General features: G+C 33.0%; 3 protein-coding genes across 6 annotated transcripts; 1 reads left to right on the top strand and 2 right to left on the bottom strand.

The window, feature by feature from the left end:
• Positions 1-449: 449 nt before the first annotated feature.
• LOC123893059 (disease resistance protein RUN1-like) lies at positions 450-13067 on the bottom strand. 4 transcript variants are annotated; one of them, XM_045942981.1, is made up of 9 exons: positions 12301-13063; positions 9929-10061; positions 8713-8934; positions 8076-8610; positions 6579-7674; positions 5392-5673; positions 4354-5241; positions 1027-1711; positions 450-665 (listed from the first exon to the last, which is right to left on the bottom strand). In XM_045942981.1, exons 4-8 carry the CDS (start codon positions 8606-8608, stop codon positions 1055-1057), a joined length of 3456 nt encoding a protein of 1151 aa, XP_045798937.1. In that variant the 5' UTR covers positions 8609-8610; positions 8713-8934; positions 9929-10061; positions 12301-13063; the 3' UTR covers positions 450-665; positions 1027-1054. The 4 variants fall into 4 exon arrangements, with proteins under 4 accessions (XP_045798937.1, XP_045798936.1, XP_045798939.1 ...); XM_045942980.1 differs by lacking the exon at positions 8713-8934 and having other exon boundaries at positions 12301-13064; XM_045942983.1 differs by lacking the exons at positions 450-665; positions 8713-8934 and having other exon boundaries at positions 1456-1619; positions 12301-13067.
• Positions 13068-16269: 3202 nt separating this feature from the next.
• LOC123890625 (chlorophyll synthase, chloroplastic-like) lies at positions 16270-21916 on the top strand. The gene is made up of 15 exons (XM_045940265.1): positions 16270-16473; positions 16716-16760; positions 16862-16950; positions 18927-19014; positions 19146-19231; positions 19330-19416; positions 19499-19564; positions 19652-19735; positions 19815-19876; positions 20245-20320; positions 20701-20763; positions 20867-20948; positions 21196-21272; positions 21396-21443; positions 21556-21916. The coding sequence occupies exons 1-15, from the start codon at positions 16353-16355 to the stop codon at positions 21616-21618; spliced, it is 1137 nt and encodes a 378-aa protein (XP_045796221.1). The 5' UTR covers positions 16270-16352; the 3' UTR covers positions 21619-21916.
• Positions 21917-22347: 431 nt separating this feature from the next.
• LOC123890626 (protein SLE1) lies at positions 22348-22901 on the bottom strand. Its single transcript, XM_045940266.1, has one exon. It carries the CDS (start codon positions 22790-22792, stop codon positions 22454-22456), a length of 339 nt encoding a protein of 112 aa, XP_045796222.1. The 5' UTR covers positions 22793-22901; the 3' UTR covers positions 22348-22453.
• Positions 22902-24665: the final 1764 nt, after the last annotated feature.

The following is a 24665-nucleotide window of genomic DNA, read 5'->3' as shown; positions in this document are numbered from 1 at the left end:
CACTAAAAATTAAGCCAAACCGAACCAATGAACATTTCACCGATTTAAACATTTTTTAACTAAAAATCAGTTCAAACAAAATTGATTACACCCTACCAGACCGGGTCAAAAGAGAGATTGCCCTGCGAGTGCTATTCCCTATACTTGCATCTATCCATTTCAGCAATTAAAGTTGTTTCACTAGACACCATCTTTTGTAAATGTTGGAAGTTGGAACATTAACCTTCAATCAAAGGTTCTATTCTCTCACAGCAGAATATTGAAACAGAGAAGATGATGAGCCAAAGAGTTTTTTTTTGTTGATAAGCTGATGAGTCAAAGAGTGATTTGCACTCGACAATAAGTCAGTTGACATGCACATTAGCGAGCCATGTGGTACTTATAAAAACATAAACTTGTTGAGAAAATGAGATCAACCGAAAAGCAGGGGACAAGTGAAGCCGGACTAATTAACAGACAAAACTTCAAATAATTAGAAGCACTCTCACAACATTAATACTAAAATTCGGAAAGCTAAACACATTGTTATATTAAAACACTTCATCATGTTCCCAACTCCCAGCACCCGATTGTTTTTGTCTGTGTAGTACTATTCCGCAAACTTGAGTCCTTATAGATTGAGCTAGTGGTTATAGATGCCAAAGCAAAGATCAGACACCATACATCTGCATACAAAGTGCATCAACAATTATGGATCCATGTGAAAATACATACAGAAGATGCAAGCTAGAAAATCTGCGATGTAATTTTAAATTCATATGTACATAGAGAAGCCAAATTAATTGGAACAAGTATAAAATCATGAACCATGCATGTCTCAACATATTATTAACTGAAGAGATCATTTCTTTGATATACATGGTTTACCTAAGTTGGTCTCATTAAAATAATAATAATAATCATTAATTAAAGTAGTTGATGTTATTTGCTGCCAAAAAAGTAAATTAGTTGATGACTAGTAATTAACAATGGTAAATAATTTCAATTAATATTGTGTCATGGTATCACATTTAAGAAGATAATTACCTCAGGTCTGGAGAATATATTGTGTTTTTCACTGTGGTATTTCGGTTGAAAGGCCAAGATTAAAGAGATCGGTTTCTTTTCCATTGGCTTCATCTTTGTCAGAAACAAACCAATTGTAAGGAAGTTGGATTTTGGGCTCAAAGCTACTGCTGTCGCTTCTTTGTTTTACTTTCACATTCTCTAAAGGAAGATGTACTGGTACACTCATTTCCATCATTGAGCCCTGTGTGTCTTTCTTGGTTATGAGACGCAACCCCCATTCCTTGATAATCAAACCTTGGCGGGCTTTAAATGTGATGTGTGCTCCTGTTTTTACAAAATGACAATGTTCCTGAGATATATAGATCATCCAAATGTAATGTTCTCCATCAACCTTGTTTAGTTCCAAATTAAGTGCCATATCAAATCGTTCTTCTTTGAATTCACTCTCAAAAGAAAGATAAAATGGATGTGGCAGTTGTGAAGATGACGATTGCTGATTATGATTATTTAAATCAAATGTCACATAAAAGAGAAAGCCGAGCCAGTCGACATCCAGAACAGGAACAGTCATCCTTGCTATTGAACTCCCATTATACCGGTGACGGAAATACCTTGGAATGGCAAGATTTACATCACAATCAGTGGTATGATCTCCATGCAAAGGAAGAACAATGTCAAAGCCACATCGAAAGTGAAGAGGTTTCTGGATAAAAAAAAGAAGATAACATACATACAAAGGCATGTTAGTACTAGAGATATGTTTGTATATCCTTGCAAGGTATGGCTATGTTTGTGTATCACAATCATCGACCTAAGCGGTGTATCTGTACATATCCACATAATATGTGTATGTAGTGTTCACCATATTTAAATACTCCATTTTGTTTTATTTTTTGGTCGGGTCCATTTTATATATAAGGAATATATCAAGTGAGAGAAGTTTTTAGGTGACTACTTCTCTACCCTCACATAAATTGAGGATAGTTGCCCTATGCTGATGTGGCACCAATGAAATTTATCCGCGTGTATTTAAGTCAACCATAATTAATTTTTTACCATAAATTATTTTGACTTCTTTTATTTTCAATTAATTATATTTTATGTTACTAGTTTTCTTTAATTATATTTTAGACTATGTGTAAATATAATTAGAATTAATTTGATCATTGAATGCTTGTTTCTAAACATTATATATTCATTCTAAAATATCAATGTTATTAGTAAAAAAAAAAAATCATTGTTGTAGGCTCGAAAAAATAAATATATATCAATGTTAGTTTAAATAAAAATAATAAGAGAACAAAAACAACAAAGAAAAAAAAACTAATATCTCTAATTTAAATATACAATTCCACTTGTACATTTATTAAATGAAGTCAAATAATGCTTCAAAAAAAATCAAATCAAATAATTTATGCTATTCCGGTGTAAATACTCCCTCCGTTTCAAATTACTTGTCGTTTAAGAAAAAAAAATTGTTAACTATCTAAGTCACTCATGTAAATTCCAAATATTTAGGAGTAGTCGAAACGGTAAAAGATTTATATATTTGGAAAATTAAAGTTTGTTTTTTTAAGTTTTCAAAAAAAAAATGTTTGTTTTTTAAAAAAATTGGTACATAACATATTAAATTTATTGGAAAGATAAAATGCATGGAAAAAAACAAATTAAGCTTATTGGTGAATTAAAATAAGGTATAATAGGAAATTAAGTGCTAAAATACATTTTCTTAATTTTATTTTTTTCTAAAACGACAAGTAATTTGAAACAGAGGGAGTATATAGTATTTATTTTTTCAATCTCTTTAAATCATTGCATAGATTAACGTTGGTTGACATGATGTCGATCTTAGAAAAAAAGAGGGGAAAAAAATTAGGTTAAGTAATTAGGTTTAGGTTTGCGACAATGGTCCGACCTTTCTTTTAGTTCATATGAACTATTTATATTTTTACTTGTGATCAATAGTTAAACCCTAAACCCTAAACAAGTTCAAGAGTTAGTTCGTCTTCTTATAATAGTCGAACCTTTTCATTTTGATCGGATAAATTTCAGGTAGACCGCACTTGTGATCGGGCGAGCTCCCGTGTGTATGTTTTCCGACAATGGTCCGACCTTTCTTTTAGTTCAGATGAACTATTTATATTTTTACTTCTAAACAAGTTCAAGAATTAGTTCGTCTTCCTAATTTTCTCCTAATTTCGTTTTGTCTTCTCTAAACTATTTTGTTTTCAATTTTTTCCCGATATGAACAACCAAAGAAAACAAAAACAAAATGACGATGAATAGGAATCACATTCTATGACATAACAGGAAAAAATAAGGAAAAAAAAAAAGGAAAAAATACGCTAAAAAACATAACATCTAAGAAATTGAAAATCACAAGTTTTAGAATCTTGAAGAAATCCGGTAGATCGGTGGCGAAGGCTGCAGTAAAGATTGACATCGGATAACACAAAAGTGGAGGAGCCGTAGAATGCTAACATGACGGTGGTGGAGGCTGCGGCAGAGATTGAAAGCATTAAGAAGAAGAAGAAAGTTTTTTGACAATAAGAAGAAATTTTTTTTTTTTACGCGAAGAAGAAAGTTGTTTGAGACGTAATACAATTTGAAGAAGAAGCAAACAAATCAAAAGTAATTAGGTCCAAAATATAAATTCATAGAATATAATACATAAAATATAATTAATTAAAAATAAAAGTAGTCAAAATAATTTATGGTAAAAAATTAATTATGTTTGACTTAAATAAATGTAGATGAATTTCATTGGTGCCACATCATCATAGGGCACCTATCCTCAATTTATGTGAGGGTTAATTAGAAAAAACCAAGTTGGGGTTTTATTATGAGAGATGGGAGAGTTAAATCACAACTTATTGACAAATTTAAATATGTCAATTATTGTGATTTAACACACAATCCAATGGTAAATTCTAATATGAACCACTTCAAGTGGTCCATTGTGGATCGTTCTTAAAAAATATTTTAAATTTTAACGACGATATATATTGTTGTTTGAAAATACAAGTTAATGATCATCCTCATTTTTACGGTTAAAATAATGACTTAATTGATACCAGTTTAACTAAAACAACGAAAAATAAAAATGTAATCTGTATGAAACTTTATCGACAGTCGTTAAAATTTCTCGTAATTTTAAGCACTGGTTCACGGTGGACCACTTGTGATAATGGTTCACCATAGCACTATCCACAATTCAATATGTCAATGGAACAATATTGGATTGTAGAGTCTCATCATGATATAACAGCAGCAAAAACACATGCAAGCAATTGAAATAGAGAAAGAATGAAAGCGAGGAAAGGTACTAGGCAGAGTATTACGTACCATAACTAGTCTTTTTACCCAGCGAGTGAATAACCAACCGAAATAATATTCGTAGTCATAGAAGGATACATGCTTCTTGTAATTGGGAGAATCAAAAATATATAATCCTGATCTATGATTACGGGTTCCAGGTGTTGTTTTAAAATATCTTCCCACTGAACTAGATCTTGCTGGTAGGAGATAAGACAAACTTTGAAGCTTATGACAATGAGACAAGTTTAAATATGATAGATTGTCAAGTCCACCGAAAGTGGAGGGTAGTTCAGTAAAGTTATTTCCCTGAAGATTTAGTCTTTCTAAACACCTAAATTCTCCAATAGCATCAGGTACTTTAACAATATTGCAAAAACTTAAGTCTAGAAAAATCAAAGATTGCAGAGATTGAGAAGTGGAAATATGTCTCAATGACAGCTTATTGAATTTAGAGCATCCACAAAGATCTAGAGTTGTAAGAGATCTCAATAATTGTGCAGGTATTTCAACAAGATCTGTGCAGTCTCTCAAACTTATGAATCTGAGGTTTTCAAGAGTCCCGATAGATTCATGAATCGTGGATATACTTGCACATCGGCCCATATCAAGATATTGTAGAAAAATCAATCCACTGAAATTCGGAGTGTTTTCAAGTTTCTTGCAATCAGAGAGACGCAAAACTTTTAAAGACCATAATCTAGCTGCATTTCCAAAATCAAGGTTAACTAGACTAGTACAGTTCTGCAAACTCAAGAATTCAAGTTTTTCCAGAAGTCCAATTGATGGATGCACCTCCGACAAATTTATGCATCCTGTAAGATCTAGCCTCTCGAGATATTGCATCCCTTCAAACCTTGGAGTGACCTTTAGATTTTTGGAGTTGCTGATATCCATCCTTTTCAAAAAGGGGAGTTCCTGGGCAGCAAGAAATAAACACCAAAGGTATTTTAATCTAAAAATCATCTAATATGCTGCTACATTTAACTTTTCAATTGTTTTTTGAGGGGAAATGTTTTTTTGCAGTCCAGAGGGGAAATATGAAAAATACAATAATTAGAGAAATACCTGGATGTCTTCCCATAGTTGTACAATGCTACCATTAGGCATATTCAATTCTACAAGGTTATATGGTTGAAAATTTGATGGCAAATACGCCATAGGACAACCATTCCACAAAAGATAGCGTAGGGAATTGGAAAGAAATTTGGAGCTTCCTGAAAATTTTGTATGATTTAATATGAGCACTTTCAAGTTCTTCATTTTTGCTAAATCTTCATCCCTCAACTGTTTGAATTTGCTAACATCCTCCTTTTGATTTAGAATTATGGCTTTAGCACATATTGCTTCCTGAAAATTTAAAAATAAGCACAACTTTTTTTTTTGACACAACTTTATTTACTTTTTTAAAACTGCAAATATTATTAAAATACTCGGTCTTAAGTACTTAAAACAACAGAAGAATAGATATGCCCACAAGTTCTAGCTCAACTGACAAAAAATTCTGAAATTGTTAAGCCAGATGTCATGATCGGGGTTCGAACCCCGATGCTCCCACTAGTATGTATGAGTTTATAATAGCTTTGTCCTTTTGTCTATCTACCAAAGAAAAGAATACAAGAGCTAAAGTAAGGTCTACACCTTCTAGCCACTAGGTACCATAAATAATAGGGTACCATAATTCAATGGCTCAATTCAATAAGGGTAAACACAGCAATGAAGGTAGGAACAACAATATGGTAACATCCGGATACCATTGCTTCGTCCACACTTATTTGCCAGCAATAGGAACAACATATCAACACAATAGAATCAAATAAATCTCAATGATTAACAAGATAATCTACAAATTGGAGAAAAAATAATCCAATTTTATATATATCCCAATCAACACAATCAAACTCAAAATATACACAGAGGGGAAAATGGAAGCATGGCCATTAGAGCTCAAAAATCAAAGTAGTCACCACCAAGAATCTATCTTGTGTAGTTTTTTTTTTTTTTTTGACTAATCTATCTTGTGTAGTTGAAAATGAAAGCTCTATAAAATAAAAATAAATTGAGAGTGAAACGGTGCAGAGCATTACTCCTATATCTCTACTGTTAAACTAATCTAACGGTTGTAATAGTGTAGTAGAGATAGTTGCAGGGATTTTTGCAGCCGATCGAGGATCGAAATTCATATACGAATTAGGTACCAAATACCAATAAATAATGGAAATGGAAAACATAGAATCTATAGATAGAGATATTACCGATTTTATAATCGCATCATGGAGATCACAATAAAGCCACAATCTACTCCATAGTCTTGGCTCATTAGGATGTTGTTCCCGAATAATTTTTTTCCCCAACTCTTGAAACATTTTATGCATATAAATTTTCTTATTTTGAATGGTTATGAATGATTTCTTAGCAATTAGTGAAATTCCAATATCATGTTGCAATCCAAAAGCATCTAGAACTCGCCTCACATAATCCTCCCTCTCCCCATCAAAGAAACAAGCAATATGCAAAAATATTTCTTTCTCTCTTCTCTCAAGTCTCTTGAAACTTGACCTGAGAACTTTCAGAATTTCACTATTCGGATTCTTCTCTAATCCTTTCAAGGTATCTTTCCATTGGGTGGTATTTTTATTATACAAGAAAGAACCCATTACTTTAATTGCTAATGGAAGACCTTGAGCGTATCTTAGTACATTAGAAATAAGTTCTGCATAATCATTGCTTGAATTACCATTTTTGAAGGCTTTTCTACATAGAAGTTCCCGAGCATCATAATCATTCATCAATTCAACCTCATGAATTATATTCGCTCCATACAATTCAAGAATATGCACATCTCTAGTGGTTATGATTATTCTACTTCCAGGATGTAGTAATTTGGGATCTATGTGCAATTCATCTAGTTGCTCAAATTGATCAACATCGTCAAGAACTATGAGGACCTTCATGTTATATAGCCTATTTTTTAAAATTTTAGATATTTCAGAGAGATTGTATGCATCCAGATTTTTTTCTTTCAAAGTTTGATGAAGAATTTGTTTCTTGACAGCAATAGCATCGCCATCCCTATAAATTGTGCTAAGATTCTCAATAAAACAACAAGCACTAAATTGATATGCGATTGTATCATACAAGACATTTGCAAGAGTTGTTTTTCCTATGCCATCCATCCCCCGTATTCCTAAAACCCGAAAAGCATTGTCCTCTGACTTTAAGTTTAAAAGTCTTTCTAATGCTTCGACACGAGGTCTTACTCCAATAAGATGATCATAACACCCTGACAATTTCGGATTCAATGTGTTTGTTACATCCTGAACAATTGTTTCAATCATATCAAATTCTGGCCTGAAAGAGTGGGGGAAAATGGGATTACTAATTTACCGGGGAGGAAAACAAGAAAAAAAGCATGTAGAAATATTTGTTAAGATATACTCCCTCTGTTCATTTTAAAGTGTCGTTTGAGAATCGTGCGCATTATTCATATAATCTACCTTGATCGTAATTTTTTATTAATATATAAAAATAAATATTAGCATATAAGATGTTGTTCAATTTGTCTCGACGAGTATTTTCAAAATATAAAATTTTCATAATTTTCTATAACGGATAATTAAAAATATTAGTTATCAAAGTTGTGCATTGACATATGTGCAGTGATCTATAACGACACTTAAAAGTAACGGAGGGAGTATAAATTGCTTGTGAAAATTGTATAACAACAAGAGAGCATGCTTTATTATACTTACTTATTCCTGACATCTGTGCCACCTAATCCAGCCAAATAGGTCATAGCTTTCTTCCACCCATCAACTCTGTGTGGCTCATGTTTGAATGACTCAGTGTGTACAACAAAGGCATTCTCATACACTCCATTTTGTTTTCGGACATGAGATGGATCAACATCATAGAAAATAGGGAAAACAGTCTGTCTTAGTTCAGCACGGCATTCATCAATGGCAGTCATTTCATCCAAACACCAAGTTGAGGAAGCATAATCTTTCGAGAAGACAACAATAGAAACTCGTGAATCTTTAATTGCTTGCAAAAGTTGGGGTGCAATATATTCTCCTCTCCGAAGTTCTATGTCATCTTTGAAAACGATAAGACCTTTTCTAACTAGATGACCGTAGAGATGGCCGACAAAGCCATTGCGAGTGTCAGAACCTCTAAAACTGATAAATACATCATATCTATATCTATTACTTCGGATACTGCAAGAACCCAAATCCAATAGGTTAGGATCGGAAGATGGTTGAAAGGACGAGCAAGAGGCAGACATATCTGTCATATATGATATGAAAATGCATCTAATTAATAATTAAAAATGCCAAACAACATTATGTGTAGTGGAAGGAAGACCATAAATAAATAAAAACTTGTTACCTGAAAATAATATTGAAGTTGGATATACACAGTGCCGAGAATGAGAAGCTTGTGCCGTTGAAGGAAGACAAATGAGCTATTAATATACTGACTGACTCAAGGCTCCAGCCTCCAAGAAGGAAAACTAAGGGTGTGGTGTGGGTCAGTGACTCTTAATCTCCACCCATTCCTCCTTGTCCTTGCCAAATTATCTCTTCACGTGTCCAGCAATAATTTCATCACCTAGTGTGGAAAGAATCAACACTCAAGATAAATATCTGGATTTGGGGTGTGTTTGGATGGAGTAATTAGAAATTTTAGAGGTTTTGAATTTTTCACTCATTCAAATGATTGTATTTGAATTACTTTATTTTGAATATTTTGGGCCACTTTTATAAATTTGGAAAGTTTTGGGTTAAATTTGAAAAATAGGGACCAATTTGCAATTTTCAAAAAATTAAAGGACCAATTTGCAAACGTTGGCTATAAATTATTTGTGGGTATCACATACAAAGTACTTATATGGATAAAAGTTGGTTACAAGTTAGTTGTGGTACCACATATAAATACCAAACCAGATTATATGTATTGTATATAGTACCTCGAGCAACATAGCATAGGCATAAGGTAAATAAATAAATAAACCGAACTGATATGGCATATATATAAAGGTGAACAATGAGAGAAAGGAAAATTTTGCGAATACTAAAGTTTACCGGAGAGGGAAAAAAATAGAGATTGAAATCAGAGTTAAGATTTTTTTCCCAAAATATACCCCATGTTCCTTTAAAATTCCCGTAATATCCCTCTCCCAGAAAAAATTCTTATAATATTATAAAATAAATACAAAAAATCATTAAAAAACATGTAAGAGCACAAGAGTTAATTAAAAGTATGTAACCAAAAAAAAGAGTTAATTAAAAGTAGGATCATACATAAAGTATTTGAGGGACCAAAATTTATTGAAATTTTTATAAAAATTAAAAACAAAATTTGATATATTTATAAGGATTAAAATGTTATTTAACCCAAAATTTAATTAGACTATTCAATTTCATTCTACTAATACTATATACCATCAATCTAAACATATTTTTGGTTTTTACAAAACTGACTTGTATTCTTTTATACAAAAATTCAAACATTAAACTCTTTATGAAATGGAACTTTATTTATCCCAATACATACCCTAAAACAAAGATTACCCAATTAAAAAAATAGATGGGATAAGTTGTACCAGAATTTGTTGACGATGAGTTTGAGTCCATCTTCTATGAGTTCCTAAGTTGGAGAAGGCGAGGAGTGTGTGATCTTCCTCCCTTTCAAAAGTCTTTGTTCCAAAAGCACCCACGAACTTTCTCACAACCAAACTGGAAGCACCCACGAAACAGAGTCAAACAACAAAACAAAACAAAACTAGTATATACTCCTATTTCTTTATCTAACGATGTATACATGACAGGTGGAACTTTGCAGCATCCTCACATACATTGGATCCAATTTTGTCCAAACTTTATTTTTAAATTATAATAGTAATAAATAAATAAATACAGATCATCGTGTTACCGTTGGTTTTTATGTTAGAACTAGTAACAGACCCCTGCATTCGCACGGGTAGTAACGTACGCCGTTAATTTTTGTTAGTCACACTTTGGGATACCAGATTAACAAAAAAAAAAATTGAATATACAATCTAATTAAATATAATTGTTCGACAACTTATTTTTAATTTGCTGAAACATATCAATAGATAGTACATAAGTCAAATGTACAAAAGATGTCAATAATATTTTATCAATGAAGTAATAGATGATGTAACTTATCAATGACATTTGAATATAATTGTATTGATTGAAGCATTGGAATACTAATAGAACAAAGATAAGTATGAATTTTGAAATCAACTTAGATTTAGATTCATAATAATTGTTATATAGTGGCAAAACAGATGCATAACTTAGATAAGTATGAAATTTGAAATCAAGCAGCCAACATATTACCCAAACCATCATAGGTAAGGTTTTGTAACAATGTAAATGCATCATAAAACTGATACAAAATATAGGACATACAACTTGAATACCAATTAAGGGTGAATTTGTTCAACTGACATACATTACAAATTACTAATTAGAGGACATACAACTAACTAAAATTCATTGTTAATGTTGGTACATAGAACTTCACATTACATTGATCATGTGATAAATTCAACAGAACTTCAAATACAATTTGAAGTAACATACAACATGTAAAAAATTGTCACTGATCTAAAGCTCCCTAATATGGTCATTGTTATTTTCGAACAATGTCGACGTGAAGAATATTTGATCCCCTCTCAAGTTCGAAAAATGGGTTGATGTTGCTTTGATTCATTTGATAATATTTAGGCTCGATAATTGTAATCAAGAATAATGAGTTTTAGACACTAATTTTGATTTGTGTAGAAACAAGTGTAGGCACAATCTCTAGTGTACATGATGGTGGTATGGCTAGGGTTATTATCTTATAAATAGATAGGTGACTGCAGTCTGGCAAGTGGATCAGTCTATCGTCGAGTAATAATTCACACTCTAGTATTTAGAATGAGTTCGTGCCAAAGCTACTAGTTTCACTTAAGAATTTAGACAATTAAATAAATAAAAGTGTTTTGTATCCGTTTTGTTTGTTTTGAAAACGTTTTGAACAACAATTAAATAAAAGAGGTGCAAGTAGATGAGAACGGGTGGTTAAGTACTGATGAGTTCTCATCGGTCACTATTTTTAGAGTCTTTTTAATTAAGTTTTTAACTACATTTTATTAGTTTAGTGTTTAATTTAGGGTAAATTCTAATCCACTGTTCTCATGGTGGACCAGTCATGAATAACATTTTACAAAATCCACCGTTGGATTGAAAATTTATATCATATAGATCATCCACAGAAAAATTTAGAAAAATTGAAAATCGTTGATGCCACTATGATCCACCAACATGCAATAAATTGAATTTGTATTTTTCCTTGGCTTGCATAATAGACATAGGAATTCTTAATTTAAGCATGACCAAGTACAGAATGATTCCAAAACACACAAAAAAGGCATAGAAACATAAACACTTGGAAATGGAAGCATGAAATGTTCACACATTTTTATTATTGTATTAAACACTTTCGAGCTTCTCAACCCGCTGCACTGTATTGCTTTTGTCCATGTAGCACCATTTGACATACTTCAGTCCATATAAATTAAACCAGTGGTTTTTAGCTGTGAAAGTTGAGGCATGAACAGGAAGAAAAGACTTGAGCTAGAATATCAATCTAAATCAAAGATAAAAAAATCATGTATGGACACGAAGTGAATCGGCCGGGAAAAATGCAAATATGTTCAATTAACAAATCTGCAATGCAATTTCCCATTTGACATCTTCATATGTGCAGGGAGTGGCAGAAGAGAACAATAATTAAATAATGAAAAATGTCTCGATATATTAACATCGGAGAAATTCTTAGACTTGGTTGACCGATGCTGAATGCACTTTCATTGATAATGTTTTATGAACTATCAATTATAGTAAAGAATGCTTAACAATGGTAATTTATTTATTATTAATACTTTTAACGGATAATTACCTCATGGCTCGGAGAAGATACTGCGTGGCATTTCGCTGTAGAATGCTTGTCTAAAAGCCTAGATTAAAGAGATTAATTTCTTTCCCCTTAGCTTCTTCATTCTCAACATCATCTTTGGTAGATAGTAACCAATTGTAAGGAAGCTGGATTTTGGGAGCAATGTTGCTGTTGTTGCTGCTGCTTTCTTCTACTCTCTCAACCTGTAGTCGTGTTCCTCTTGTCACCATGTCTTCCCAGTTTAGCTTGGCCGAGTACCATAAATCAGACATGTTTAACCCTTTTATGTCTTTCCTGTTTAGCACGTGGAAGCCCCACTCGTTCTGTTGAATCTCATTGTAATCAAGTTTTCTATCGATAGTGGAACGGAGAGCTCTCTCTCCCCCAGAGTAGGTTGGTTTTAACCGAACTGGGTATTCATCGTGTTCTTTATGGCTTTCATAGTTTTAGCTTTTGTGTTTAATTGCTTATTCCATTTTGTTTTGGTTACTTATTCGTTTGCTTCACACACTAAAAGGATTATTGGTGTGGTTTCTTCGGATTCACAACAAATCCAAATTCCAATTCAACGATTTTCACAAAATGACATCCGAACACATCCAAAAGTATTCGGTTTTTTGCAGTTTCCGATTTAATTTGGATTTGAACACTCATACGAAAAAGCAAACAGTTTATATTGGAAGTTCTAAACTTCCTCAAAGCATAGAAGCACGAGGACCAATAAAAAACGCTGATGAGACAATAAATTAATGTAAAGTTATATTAACCTAACTTACTAACAAGTATGGCATAATTTGTTACCTGAAAAGTTTGAAGTTGGGTCTGAATTCACTACTACACAGTACCGAGAAGCAATGCGTCGTTGAAGGCTCAAAAAGATTGAAAATGAAGGCCCTTCTTCACTGAAACAAAGCCTGGCGTCAAGAATAAATTTAACTTCTCACGAACTAAAGACAACGGTGGAAGGAGCAACCAAGAAACCACAGAAGTACCACGGCTACAGTAGCGATTACTTTCAGGGCAAAGTCTAAGTGCACAAGTGAATAACGTGCATAAGTATGAATCACGTGGTTCATGGTGCACAAGTCTCGAATAACATTATAAATAATACGAATTTTATAAAATTAACTGTTAGATCGAAAGATTTTTATTTTTTTTTTTCATCACCAATTTAATCTGGTTCGGGAGTACTTCTTACATCAAGTGATTTCAACCCCTCTCAATCGCAGTTTCGGGGATTGAAGGTTGACACTTCCTCTCTCGTGACACACATTAATCCTCTTTGAGCTTATTTGATATGTTTTTTTAAAATAAAAAATAAAAAATAAAATATATTTTTAGTTCTTTTAATTATATTATATTTCGAAGTTTGATCTTCATTGCCAACATCGTAAACCAAAAAATATATTAAATTTCAACCAATCGTTAGTTATTCAGTGGTGATCGACATCGGACTTAGTAGGAAAGATCACGGTTCGACCCCCAACTGCGTTTTAGCTTTATAGAAACACTTTTATCTCCGCTTCGCCCACTAGAGATTTGAAATTCCCTACCCCTACTTTTAAAGTAAAGAAGATGTCATACATGGGGACTGCATCTCTCTTGAGTGCAGACCTTTACGTAGACGGTTGTGTCAAAGTAGTAAGAAAGGCGGCAATAATGAAATGTCTCTCTCTCTCGAACGATTGAGAGAGAGCTGGATTCCAAAACTGACTCTCAAATCAGATTAAACTGGTGGTAAAAATAAACAAAAAAGAGAGCCAAAAATATAGCCAAATAGATAATTGAATCAAAGAACTTTGTAACCAAAAAAAATATTGAATAAAAGAACCACTTATATTAAAAACAACACTCTAAATTGTCACAAAGCATGCACAATTTAGATGTTAAATAAAATTTAGTACATAGAAAATAAATAAAAGATAGAAAAAAGTTACGCATCTTATCAACCCAAATAAAGTAACGGTTGCTATAGCCATGGGATGAGAGAGTTGGGGGTGCCAACATAGTTGGAATGTCCATCCTTTTTCTTGATGTTTAGACACTCTTAATTCAGTAAAAAAAATGTAACGGTTACTAAAGCAAAAATTAAAAGCACAATTAAAACTTTAAACTTCACCTTGAATAACCAACAAATATGAATTTTTATTTGAGGGGACACTAAATTTGCATCAAAAGCTTTATTAATGAAAAAGAAATCATTGTGAGCCCTCTAAAGCAACCAAAGGTAAGAATGCTAGTAATGGACGATATGCTTATATTGTAAGAGCAAAGGAGGTTATTCTCATTACTTTCCAATGTGTACCACACTCCCTTATATAGGCAAAGCACCTTATATAAGTAGTGGACTTGAATATAACACATTCATATTGGACTTGCACAAATCTAGGCCCAATATCTAACATATATTGGTAACATTGTTGTTGCTGCAATAAAAAAAGCCGTGCCAAATTCATCCTTAAGAATATCAGAAGTAGTGATCAGAGCTGAGACGTGCTACATCTACATGTACCAAGACTTTCATTTAACCTCCTCTATGTTAGTAAAATATGAAAGACTCGAATTGAAATGTGAAGTTATTTAACACGCATTGCATTTCAAATTAAAATATAAATATCACGTAATAAATTCATTTTAACTCTAAAGCAAGAACATGACTCAAACAATGAAGAACAATATCATGGTTAAATGGGTCTTCATCTTCATTTAATAAACAAGCATTTAGTAGAAACAAGCATTTCTTGACCGCAGTAAATCCTGGTCCAAAAACATGCCAATGCTACGTAACGCATTTTGCCAATGCTACGTAACATGCCAATGCTATGTGGGAAAGTGTTTACAAGCCAATTTTGGCAACATCTAATGTGAAAATTGGAATGCAAAAATATATCATTTTTGAAATTTAATCATGTCTAGTCTAAGTACTAAATTTATATTGCAGTGTATTATTATCAATTTTTTTGAGATCTGATTCAGTGTTTTGTCTTAACTTAAGGACAAAATCAAGATGGCTGAGCTTTGTTCCTTGTAGTGAAAGACCTATATATATCCCACACATTTTTGTTGTAGGGTAGAATATCTATAAATGTCACGAATTTGGAAGTATTTACACAACAATAAGAATAAAATCATATACATATGAAATAAAAGTTAGTTGTGGGTAACACATGTAAATTCTTTTACGTGCCTTGTTTTTATTACTTGTTAAATAAATACTCTCAAATTATTAAGGAATAAAGTAGACTACACCTTATTGTTAATACACTTGATATCTATTTAGAGATTTTGACAAGTGGGTCATGTCACATGTTAAAGTATTCAAATTAAAAAAAAATGCATTAAAATATACAAAAAATAATGTTAAAATGGTTGATTGAAGTATAAAAAATAACCAAAATATTAGGTTTAAGTGGTTAATGAATTTTCTCAAGAATAGATGTTCTCAGAGAACCTAAGAATCTGAGATATCAAATGTAATAGTATAAAATTAAGATGTTTGAAAATCTAAAATAGGTCCCTAATAATACAATATACACTAACATTACATTTTATAGAATAAATAATTGCCAAAATGACCAATGATAGGTAGTTTTCTCACATCAATTGAGTTTAAATAATATTATTTTTTGACACATTGTGGCTCTGCTGAGTAATACCACTCCCGCTCCCGATGTTATGTATATGCTCAAAGTAGTATATCTTTTCAAACACATAAAATATCTTTAGAGATATCAACCGAGATGTACTTACAAAATAATAGATAAATTAAATTTATATATACTCTTGCTCAAGTAGTTTAATACTGTATTATTTTTTAATGTAAACCAAAGTTCAATCATTTTATTTTTTTTTACTTAACCAAAGTTCAATCATGTTTGATCTAATAAACTAAGCAAACAAAAATACCAGGCAAGATCCGGGTCAAATATAACCCGGTTCGAACCATATAAGAAAAAATATTTATTTTAAATTAAAATTTTATCACACCAACCAAAAACATCGATAACTCTACTCTCTTCAGTGTGTGGCATCTCAAAGCTCGTTCGTTGTCTTCAATGGCTTCACTTATTAACATGGTTTCAGTTTCACCAAAAATATTAACACCCACAAAAACAACAAGAACCTCTTCATTTCAAACACGACCAAATTTGACACCGTTTTCTGTCTCTTTTACTAGTACGTTGACTTATAAAAAAGCACTTTTTGGTTACTCATAGAGTGAACTTTTGTGTGCACATAACACCCTTTTGAGAGTACTTTTCAATTGTCATATCAAATGTGCTAACTAAACATATGAATCTGCATAGTTTTTTAGCTACCAACATAGTTAAAGTTCAGGTTTTTATGTTTTTTGTTGTGTTTTTTTTTTCTATGTTTGTCTGAAAATGGAATTTTTGGTGTTTGTGTTGACATTGCAGAGAGAAGATTAACTATTAGAGCAGCTGAAACTGATACAAATGAAGGTTTTTTGTTTGTTGGGTTTTGTGGTTTCATATTGTTGTTAATTTTTCATTATGTTTTGTGTTTTTCAATTTGAAGTTTCTTTTTTTGGTTGTTTGAGCAGTTAAATCTGAGGCACCGGATAAGGCACCTGCTAAAGATGGATCAAGCTTTAATCAGCTTCTTGGTATTAAAGGAGCTTCCCAAGAATCAGTGAGTTAATCTCAACCTTATTGCTATTTCTTTCCATTCTCTGATTTGGATTTAAAAATTTGTTTTCAAATTTTCATTGTGGATGGATGTTAGAAATGCTCACAATTATACTTTGGCCTTGTTTGTATAAACTTAATTAAGCACTTTTAGCAAAGTGCTTATGTATAAGCTATTTTTATCGTAAAAGATGAAATGAATTCAAACTATTTTCGTATAAGCTAGAAACTGTTTTCATAAGCTATACTAGAGAACTTATGGAAATAAGCTGAAAACAGCTTATGGATATGTCATAAGTTGTTTCCGTAACCTCTTGCATCCCCTCAAGCCTAGGACTGGACTTCTAAAGTGTGGACAAATATAGTACCCAGTTACGCATCTGGGATAGGCTTTACACCAACTTAGGATGTGAATTATAGACCTAAATCAACAAGCTGAAACTTAGCTTTACTGCTGAATCTCTTTGGTCTTATCGATTGCAGAAAGCCAAAAAATCACAATTTTGAGCAGTTATACCCGCCATAAAACGCCACGGCGCCACCATCCTTCACAAATTAGCCATGGGAGTTGTTAAAAAATATGCCGCCGCAATCCACTATGGCCGATATTTTTTTTGACAATCAACAACTCATATCATTTCATTATTCAATAAAGATGTAATACAAAGAGGGACCAAATCAAAAGTGTAGCGACTAGACCAAGAAATGGCCGCCCTAGCAAGCGTTTGAGCAACCATGTTCGCTTGTTGCTTGATAAACTTTACCACAAAGTTGGAATTTCGAGACAAAACATTCTTAATGTTACAAATTAAAAAGCTAAATTCTGAGTTACAACTACGTGAGTTGTGAACTGCATCTACCAAACTTTTCGAATCTGATTCAAAAATCACGTGTGATCCCTCTATGTTCCATTTTTTTCATAGCTTCAAGTAAGACAAGTGATTCTCCTTCAATTGTGGAACATGTTCCTTGACTCCATGAAGTACCAGCCATCACAAATTGTCCCGTGTGATCTCTCAAGCACCAGCCTGCACTTGTTTTATTTAAATCACGGTGAAAGCATGCGTCGACGTGACATTTGTACCAACCAAATAATGGTTTCTGCCGCTGCATTTGTTGCTCGTCCGTTTTCCTTCGACGCGTTCCAGACAAAGCTGTTCCTGTTATTCCATGCTGTCCAAATCAGCCCAGCACAGCGACCTGCTACCTCTTTCTTCTCCTTTCGGCAGATGTCCAGAATTAGATCTTTTGCTGCGCTAAATTGTTGCATCCCAGCAGTTTGTCGGGCTTGAATACTATCATTACAGTTAAATAAAATATGCCGTTCATCTTCATTACAATTCTCACAAAGTGGATATTCCAAGGGCCAAGGGATACACCTCTCATGTAACCGAGTTCGGGTTGGTAGACACCCTTTGCAAATACGCCAAAGTAGGTGATTGGCCTTTGGCAGGGCATTCCATAAGCAACTCCAACCATCTTGGTCTTCCGAATTGGCTCCCCTCCCCTCCCTGTAACATTCAACATCATATTATATCCACTTTTAACACTATATTGGCCATGTTTCATCATTCCAAACTAATTTGTCCTCCTCAAATAAAGGAATATCAAATAGCCCCTCAAATATATAAGATAGGATTTTCTTGTCTTTAAATTTCTGTTGCCGGAGACACTGACGGGCTTTTCAATTGAATATCATTTAGCCCCCCAAATATATAAGATAGGATTGAAGAAAAGTTGTTTTCTTTGTCGCAGTAAACAAACATAACTGAATCTGAGATAGGGAATTGTGTGATGCTGTTATTGGCAAACTCTTCCAAATCTGCTTTGAGACACGGTAACTCAGAAAGTATAACTTTGGTGTTAAGTAACTGCAAGTTTACTGCTTTATTGCATAGTAAAGTAATATAATATGATAAAAATTTCAGTTTTCGAAAAAATATTGACAGTTGATAATTCATAGTGTAATATATCGTGCAGAATATATGGAAGATTCGTCTTCAACTTACAAAGCCTGTAACATGGCCTCCATTAGTTTGGGGTGTAGTTTGTGGTGCCGCTGCTTCTGGTAATAAATTTTTGTATAACATTAAAATATGACATGCATGTTATATGCAATGCTTCATCTTCATGGTATATATGACCGTGATTGGTTATAGCTTCGCAATGTTTTCTGAATAAACTATGCCCTCTGAGTAGGAAATTTCGAATGGAACTTTGAGAATGTTGCTAAATCAATTTTGTGCATGATGATGTCTGGCCCGTTCCTGACCGGATATACACAGGTACTATTTTCTTTGCTAATATAAATTTTTACAAACCGCCATTAGATGGGAGCACAATACTAACGTTTCATTGAATTGTTGGTCTCTAAACTTTTTAGACTTTGAATGATTGGTATGACCGAGAAATCGATGCAATAAACGAACCTTATAGACCAATTCCTTCTGGTGCAATATCTGAGAATGAGGTATCTTGTAAATCTGAAACTTACATGTCTTTTCCTTTTGTTACTTGTTTATTTGTTCATCTTTTTGCTAAAAATTCTGCAGGTAATCACTCAAATATGGGTGCTGCTACTAGGAGGTCTTACTTCGGCGGGTATATTGGATATATGGGTGAGTGTACTGACCTAAAACATTATAGTATCCATCTCTTAATGCAAATTATCAGAACCTTGGTTGCTAAAATCTTCTCCTTTACAGGCAGGGCATGATTTCCCTATAGTTTTTTACCTCGCATTGGGCGGATCCCTGCTGTCATATATATATTCTGCACCTCCTTTAAAGGTAGTTCTTTTAAAAATTTCTTCATTTTTTTACCTTGTGCCTTTGATGTTCATTTGACTAAGTTCTACATATTTTCTAGCTAAAACAAAATGGATGGATTGGAAACTTTGCCCTTGGAGCAAGTTACATCAGTTTGCCATGGTGTGGTACCTTCTATTTGATAACTAGTTGCTATACTTTTAAAACCAATGTTTAAAAAACTGGATTGAATCGGCCGGTTCAGCCACTTGAACTGGGAACCGGTCAATTCACTGATTGGTTTGATCCTAGTTACATTACAGTCTAGTTGAACCAGGTTTGAACCATGGTTAGTTCAACCGGTTTTCCCTTTTTATTCTTTTTTACATTTATTTGCCATCTGTTTCAACCGTGGTTCGACTGATTGAACCATAACCAGGAGGTCTCATCATGGTTTGATCTCTGGTTCAGTTTTTAAAACATTGGTTTAAATTGTTATCCTTGTTATGAAATTTAGTTTTTGTTAATTCGTTGATTTTATTTTCAATTAGGTGGGCTGGTCAGGCTTTGTTTGGGACTCTTACACCAGACGTTATTGTTCTTACACTCCTATACAGCATAGCTGGAGTATGTACTATATTCTTCGTGACATTTTGTTGGAAATGATAATATATTAACATGGGCGTATTCAGATAAACAACTGAATTAAGTGCTTATAGCATAAACGCTTATCATATAAGTGCTGATGTATAAATTGTTTCTATAACAAAAGATAAAATAAAGTCAACTGATTTTATATAAGATATCCTAAAGAGCTTATGGAAATAAGTGAAAACAGTATATGGACATGGCTTAAGTTGTTTTCATAAACTTTCTCACACAGTATCACAGGTGGTTATGCCAGTAGATAAGTTTAAATAAGTCATTCCAAAAAGGCCCTATGTCAAACATGACCTGCCTTATACCGGTTATTGACACTATTCTTGACTTTCTGTATTACATTGCAGTTGGGAATTGCCATTGTAAATGACTTCAAAAGTGTTGAAGGAGATAGAGCTCTAGGACTTCAGGTCTACTATACTATTCTTTGCTTTTCAGTAACTTTAATCTGAACTTTTTCATGCATTGAAGTAGCTGTTGCTAACTTTTCTCTTGACAATCTTGTTTGATTAGTCTCTTCCTGTTGCTTTTGGTTCTGAAACTGCAAAATGGATATGTGTTGGCGCTATCGACATTACACAATTATCTGTTGCTGGTACATTTTGATCTCTCAGATATATGCAAATAATTACTCTATTCTATTATGCTCTAATATTTTGCATGGTAATACAACAATGAAGTTTGAAACTTATCACCATATTAATATTAACTTGTTCATTACTTGTGGATAAATGTTGTATTAACTTTTGCTTCATTCATCTAAACCAGAATGGTACAACCATAATAGCAACTTTGTGTTATCATAGACTCATAGTCAAAGTTTCTTTGTAATATGGTTGCAGGATATCTACTTGGGGCTGGTAAACCATATTATGCATTGGCTCTACTTGCCTTAATAGCTCCACAAGTTTTTTTTCAGGTAAAATACACAATTACACTCACAATGTAAAGAAAATGTTAACAATTTTTTTTTTCAAACATTTGAACTGTTTTTATTTACTGTGGCATCTCATTGATTCTTATCATATCTTGTGCCTTGCAGTTCAAGTATTTCCTCAAGGACCCTGTGAAATATGATGTTAAATATCAGGTACATATGATAACCTCTAAAACTTCATCATCTAAGCATTATGTATATCACAATCACATCATGGCAATGTTGTATGATATCTTTTTTTGAATAACTTTTCTTATGTTGATAGGCTAGTGCACAACCATTTTTGGTTCTTGGTCTGTTGGTTACTGCTCTAGCAACAAGCCATTGAAAAAGATGTGAAGGGAGTCACCAGTTAGATGTCATCTACCTTAAAGATGTCTGCCATAATTTTTGTTTTATCTGATTTTTGTGTTGTTTCTATCTTCTCTTATCCACTTGAGTTTTTCATAATTTTTAAGTTTAGGTTGAGAAAAGGTTTCTTTATAGGAAACATTAAAAGAGACCAATTGTACAAAATGTATTGTAGACATATCACATATACAATTCCCTTTCCTGGTTTAATAAGTATAACCTTGACTCCTTTTTATGGTTTATTGATAATAAAACCATTATATTATAGGACCAAATACATGAGTGATATTATTCTCTATGCCACATCAACTATACCATTGTACTTGATCATGCATTAATTATATGTAACATTCAGTCATCAATCACATTCATCCTGCACTATATAGACAGGACACAAAACACAGCTTGATTGTGACATTTTGCATCTCATAGTCCCATATACTTTCATGAAGTAAAGATAGTGCAATCTAAGAGAGGTGACTACACTACAAGTCAATCATATTTGAACTGTTTGTTTAAAATCTGATCTTCTGATCATAAAATTTGGACTGTCCGATATTAATTGGATGGTTGGATATTCAGACTGCAGTGTGACTACCCACAATCCAATTCTCATAACCAAACACACTATATAAAAGGAGAAGTTTATCACTTCATACAACATAAAAACATTCACATTTTTGTTGGTACTAACAAACAAAATAAACACACACACAGACACACACACATTTATGAGTGCTCCTACATCTTTAGCTAAAGAAGTAGAAAAAACAAGTACAACAAAACACCAGAACTAAGAACATGCATGTTTTTCAGTGATTTCTAAACTTGGACTCATCAATATCCATGCCTTCCTCTGCAGCACGTTCTTCACCAGACTTATTCATAGTGCTAAGGCCTCCTTTGCGCCCCATTTCTTTATACCCTTCTATCCCCATCTGTTCCTTCCTTGTCTGTCCTCCTTTTGTTCCCATCTCTTGATATCCTTCTGACCCTAACTGTTGCTTCCTTGTCTGCCCTCCACGGCTCCTTCCTTCAGCAAGGTGTTGTTGAGCTTCCAGACTCTTTCCACCAGTTCCACCAGGAATAACAGTTTCACCAAGCCTTGCCCTCTCCTCAAGTTCTTCACGGTTTTGTTGTTCAGATGCCATCTTTTCTTCTTCTTGTACTATACTAACAATTGTTCACAACACTGAGGGAAAAAAAAAGGTTCATTGGTCTTATTTATAGATTGTAAAACGTGCATGGAAAGTAGTAAACTAATTCATGCATGGCAATAACTATAGAAATCTTGGAAAAATATCTAAGGCTACAACTAGTTTATTTGTGAAAAAATGTTTAGTGCAACCAAGCATGGACACGTGTAACGTTGTTAACAAGCGTGGCTTAAGGAAGGATGACACGAACACATGTTCCATTCTGAAAATGACATGTCATGACACATATATAGGAGTTTTGGCACAGTGAATTCTAGTAAGTAGTAATCGGTTGCGGTGGTAGCTACATATATTTATCACTTAAATAGTTGAGCTAAGAGTTAAAAAGTTGGAGATCAAGGTTCAAAAATTTTGGCAAGGTGAAAAAACTAATATAACATTATAATATAGTACTAACCACTACCAATTTATCATTAAAAAAAAAGTAATATTATTTCTGTAAGATTCTTTTTAGATCTTATTTTGTCCCTTTTTTTTAAGATCATTTTCGATTTTTTAAGTTTTTTCTAATTTACTCTTTCATAAATTGAGAATATTTACCCATCACCAATGAGCAATGGTGGATGCATGTATATGCCAATGGGGGCTCAAGCCCCCACAAAAAAAATTCCTTTAATAGTAGTAATATATTTTATTTAAGCCCCCATGATTAGGCATTTAGGCTCATTAATCACTAACCACTCATCAAAAATTTATCATTTTATTTTTCTAACTTTTCATTACCCTAATTTTTTATTTTTCACACACACTTTTTCTCTTAGAGAAGCATCAAATCTTTTTCTCCCGACCTTTTTTTACTCTTCCTCTTCTAATCTTCTTCTTACTTCCCATTTAAAGTTTAGATTTTTTTACTTCAACTCAATTAGTTTTGTCTACTAGTGCATTCACTCACAAAAGTATTGATATTTTACTCGATCAATTTTCTTTTTCTATTCAAAATACGAAGCATCGTAAAAAATAATTGTAATTTATTCAAGTTTTTATGTATTTTGAGTTTTTTTATCACTATAATTGTGTAGTTTTTTGTTGTCACTATAATTGTGAATGAGTTAAAAGAGGTTCAAACATGTCAGGTTGTTGGATTGAATGATATTGAGTTTCACGTTGATGATGTATGATATTAGGTTGTTTGTTATCGAAAAAAAACAGACACCATTTCCTAGCCCCACCATCTAAAATTTATGGATCCGCCACTGCCAATGAGAACAAGCTATATGCAAATCCACATGTGCAAATTCAAAAATTTGTTACAAGTTTCTTAGACAAATTTTGAGGATGAGTGTTGTTGTCCACCGGACACATGCTTGGGTCGGCCCTAAAGAAGAGATATATAAATAAAAGTATGGTTGCTCTTCGCCCCCCCTCCCCCCTTTCTCCTCCTAAATTGATCATAATTCCCTTCATGTCCCTCTATCTTTTTCGGTATTGTAAATTTTACTTAAGAGTGTGTTTGGATGGGAAATTTTTTGAGGTAAAGTAATGTTTTGAGGGAATTCAAATGATTTGAGGTGAATTCCATTGTTTGGATGGAAATTTGAAGAATTTTCAAAATGAAGGAAATTTATGAAGTATTTTGTTCAAGTTAAATTTAGAGAATTTCAAAATGACACCTAAAACCAAAGAATTTGAAATTCCTTCTTCTCTATAAACTTTTAAAAATTACTAATTGATAGTAAAACCTAAAATTAGCCGAAAAACCTAAAATCGACGATAAACGCTAAATCGGCCGAAAATCCAAAAAAATCGGCAGAAAAAACCTAAAATCGGCCAAAAGTCCAAAAATCGACTATAAACTCTAAAATCAGCC

Source organism: Trifolium pratense, linkage group LG6 (genome assembly GCF_020283565.1).
Source record: "Trifolium pratense cultivar HEN17-A07 linkage group LG6, ARS_RC_1.1, whole genome shotgun sequence".
In the NCBI taxonomy this organism is placed as follows: Eukaryota; Viridiplantae; Streptophyta; class Magnoliopsida; order Fabales; family Fabaceae; genus Trifolium; species Trifolium pratense.
The sequence above is the reverse complement of the archived record's forward strand: the minus strand, read 5'-3'. Positions and strand labels throughout refer to the sequence as shown.

Bases quoted from the DNA above. Each gene is read 5' to 3' on its own strand.
- LOC123893059 (XM_045942980.1), bottom strand. From the start codon at position 9,959: ATGGACTCAAACTCATCGTCAACAAATTCTG. The intron at 5,674-6,578 runs GTAATATCTCTA...TTAAATTTTCAG, and splicing joins ATGATGCGATTATAAAATCG to GAAGCAATATGTGCTAAAGC. The intron at 1,712-4,353 runs GTACGTAATACT...TTTTTTATCCAG, and splicing joins GGGTAAAAAGACTAGTTATG to AAACCTCTTCACTTTCGATG.
- LOC123890625 (XM_045940265.1), top strand. From the start codon at position 16,353: ATGGCTTCACTTATTAACATGGTTTCAGTTTCACCAAAAATATTAACA. The intron at 16,951-18,926 runs GTGAGTTAATCT...TATATCGTGCAG, and splicing joins AAGGAGCTTCCCAAGAATCA to AATATATGGAAGATTCGTCT. The intron at 20,321-20,700 runs GTATGTACTATA...ATTACATTGCAG, and splicing joins TCCTATACAGCATAGCTGGA to TTGGGAATTGCCATTGTAAA.
- LOC123890626 (XM_045940266.1), bottom strand. From the start codon at position 22,792: ATGGCATCTGAACAACAAAACCGTGAAGAACTTGAGGAGAGGGCAAGG.